Here is a 2,145-nt window from a genome sequence, read left to right as displayed (position 1 = left end):
TGGAAGGAGCGGGGGGTGGGGGGGGAAGAACATCTGGGATGGGGTGAGGAACCCATGGGATGAGTGAGGAACATCTGGGATGGGTTGGGATGGGGTGGGATGGGCAGGAGGACCCCCCTGCCCCCCGTGCCCACCCCACCCCTGCCCCCCAGGAGGGGCAGTGTCCTGGTGACCTACAAAGTCCTGCTGGACCCCCTGCCTGGACACGACTCCACCTGGGACCACCGAGCCCTGGACCTTCTAGCCAGGACCACCAGCGCCCCCCAACCCCTCAACTGCAGCCGTGGGGCTGGTAGGTCCCCACCTGCCTGGTCTTGGTGGCCGTATCTCAGGTGGCTTCTGTTGGCTTCATCTTCATCCTCTTCCTCATCCTCATTCTCATCCTCTTCCTCATCCTCTTCCTCATCCTCATCCTCTTCCTCATCCTCTTCCTCATCCTCATCCTCTTCCTCATCCTCTTCGTCATCCTCTTCCTCATCCTCTTCCTCATCCTCATCCACATCCTCATCCTCATCCTCATCCTCATCCTCATCCTCCAAGGTCTTTGCTTCACCATCACCTCCTCCAGGAGGACAAACCACCCTGAGCTCTCAGGACTCAACGCCACTGGTGGGTGGGATGATGGGATGGGATGGGATGGGATGGGATGGGATGGGATGGGATGGGATGGGATGGGATGATGGGATGGGATGATGGGATTGGATGGGATGATGGGATGGGATGATGGGATGAGATGATGGGATGATGGGATGGGATGATGGGACCACCCTGGGGGGGGTGGTGGAAGGGATGATGAGGACCTTGACCTTGACCTTCTGGGTGGCCCCTCCCTGTCCCCAGAGCTCTGCAGGAGGTTCACACCCACCAACTTCAGCCACTTCTACTACCCCCACCGCACCCCCGGGGGCTTCTTCTGCGTCACCAACTGCACCCCCAACCTGCCTGGCTCCTTCGACTGCCACCAAGGACAATGTCAACTCACCCTGGAGGGCCCCAAGTGCTTGTGGGTGGTGGTTCCACCTCCCCGCTTTCAAGCCCCACCCCCCCAAGTCCCTCCTTGACCCCGAACTTGGACCTTCAACCCAAGTTGGATCTTCTCTTGGGGGGATTGAGGTTGAGATTTGAGCCCTGGGGTGGCCTCCAAGGTCAACCTTTGACCCCAGAGGTCAACCTTTGACCTCCAAGACCCAATCCTTGGCCCCACATGTCAACCCATGACCCCCAAGACCCAACCCTTGACCCCAAGACCCAACTCTTGACCCCACATGTCAACCCTTGACCCCCAACACCCAACCCTTGGCCCCACATGTCAACTCATGACCCCCAAGACCCAACCCTTGACCCCAAGACCCAACTCTTGACCCCACATGTCAACCCTTGACCCCCAACATCCATCCCTTGACTCCAACAACCAACCCATGACCCCCCAACACCCGACCCATGACCTCCAACACCCAACCCTTGACCCCAGATGTCAACCTTTGACCTCCAAGACCCAACCCTAGACCCCCAACAACCAACCCTTGACCTCCAACACCCAACCCTTGACCTCCAACATCTAACCTTTGACCTCCAAGACCCAACCCATGACCCCCAACACCCAACCCTTGACCCCAGATGTCAACCCTTCATCTCCAACACCCAACCCTTGACCCCAGATATCAACCCTTGACCTCCAACACCCAACCCATGACCCCAAAACCCAACCCATGACCTCCAACACCCGACTCTTGACCCCAAGACCCAACCCATGACCTTCAAGACCCAACCCTTGACCCCCAAAACCCAACCCTTGATCTCAGATGTCAGCCCTTGACCTCCAACAACCAACCCTTGACCTCCAACACCCAACCCTTGACCCCAGATGTCAACCCTTGACCTCCAAGACCCAACCCTTGACCTCCAAGTCCCAATCCATGACCCCCAACACCCAACCCTTGACCCCAGATGTCAATCCTTGACCTCCAAGTCCCAATCCATGACCCAAGACCCAACCCTTGACCCCCACCACCCAACCCTTGACCTCTACCACCAAACCCTTGACCCCACCACCCAACGTCAACCCCCCAATCCCACCTTCACCCCCAATCCCCTTCCCCCTCCCCCCCATGGACCTTCTCCCCCTGCCTCGTTCCCCCCTCCCAG

At 58.6% G+C, this 2,145-nt stretch overlaps 1 protein-coding gene across 1 annotated transcript in view; it reads left to right on the top strand.

Moving 5' to 3' along the window:
• LOC104386966 (mucin-22-like) overlaps positions 1-1,003 on the top strand; it is a gene marked incomplete at both ends in the record, with an annotated part of 10,213 nt that extends 9,210 nt beyond the window's left edge. The window contains 3 exons of the mRNA XM_009995646.1: positions 153-292; positions 541-609; positions 841-1,003. Coding sequence (XP_009993948.1) covers positions 153-292; positions 541-609; positions 841-1,003 — 372 coding nt within the window. The remainder of the gene's footprint in view (positions 1-152; positions 293-540; positions 610-840) is intronic.
• Between the last annotated feature and the right edge of the window lie 1,142 nt (positions 1,004-2,145).

Source organism: Chaetura pelagica, unplaced genomic scaffold (assembly GCF_000747805.2).
Source record: "Chaetura pelagica isolate M959 unplaced genomic scaffold, ChaPel_1.0 scaffold924, whole genome shotgun sequence".
Lineage (NCBI taxonomy): Eukaryota > Metazoa > Chordata > Aves > Apodiformes > Apodidae > Chaetura > Chaetura pelagica.
This window is presented reverse-complemented; position numbering and strand designations above follow the sequence as displayed.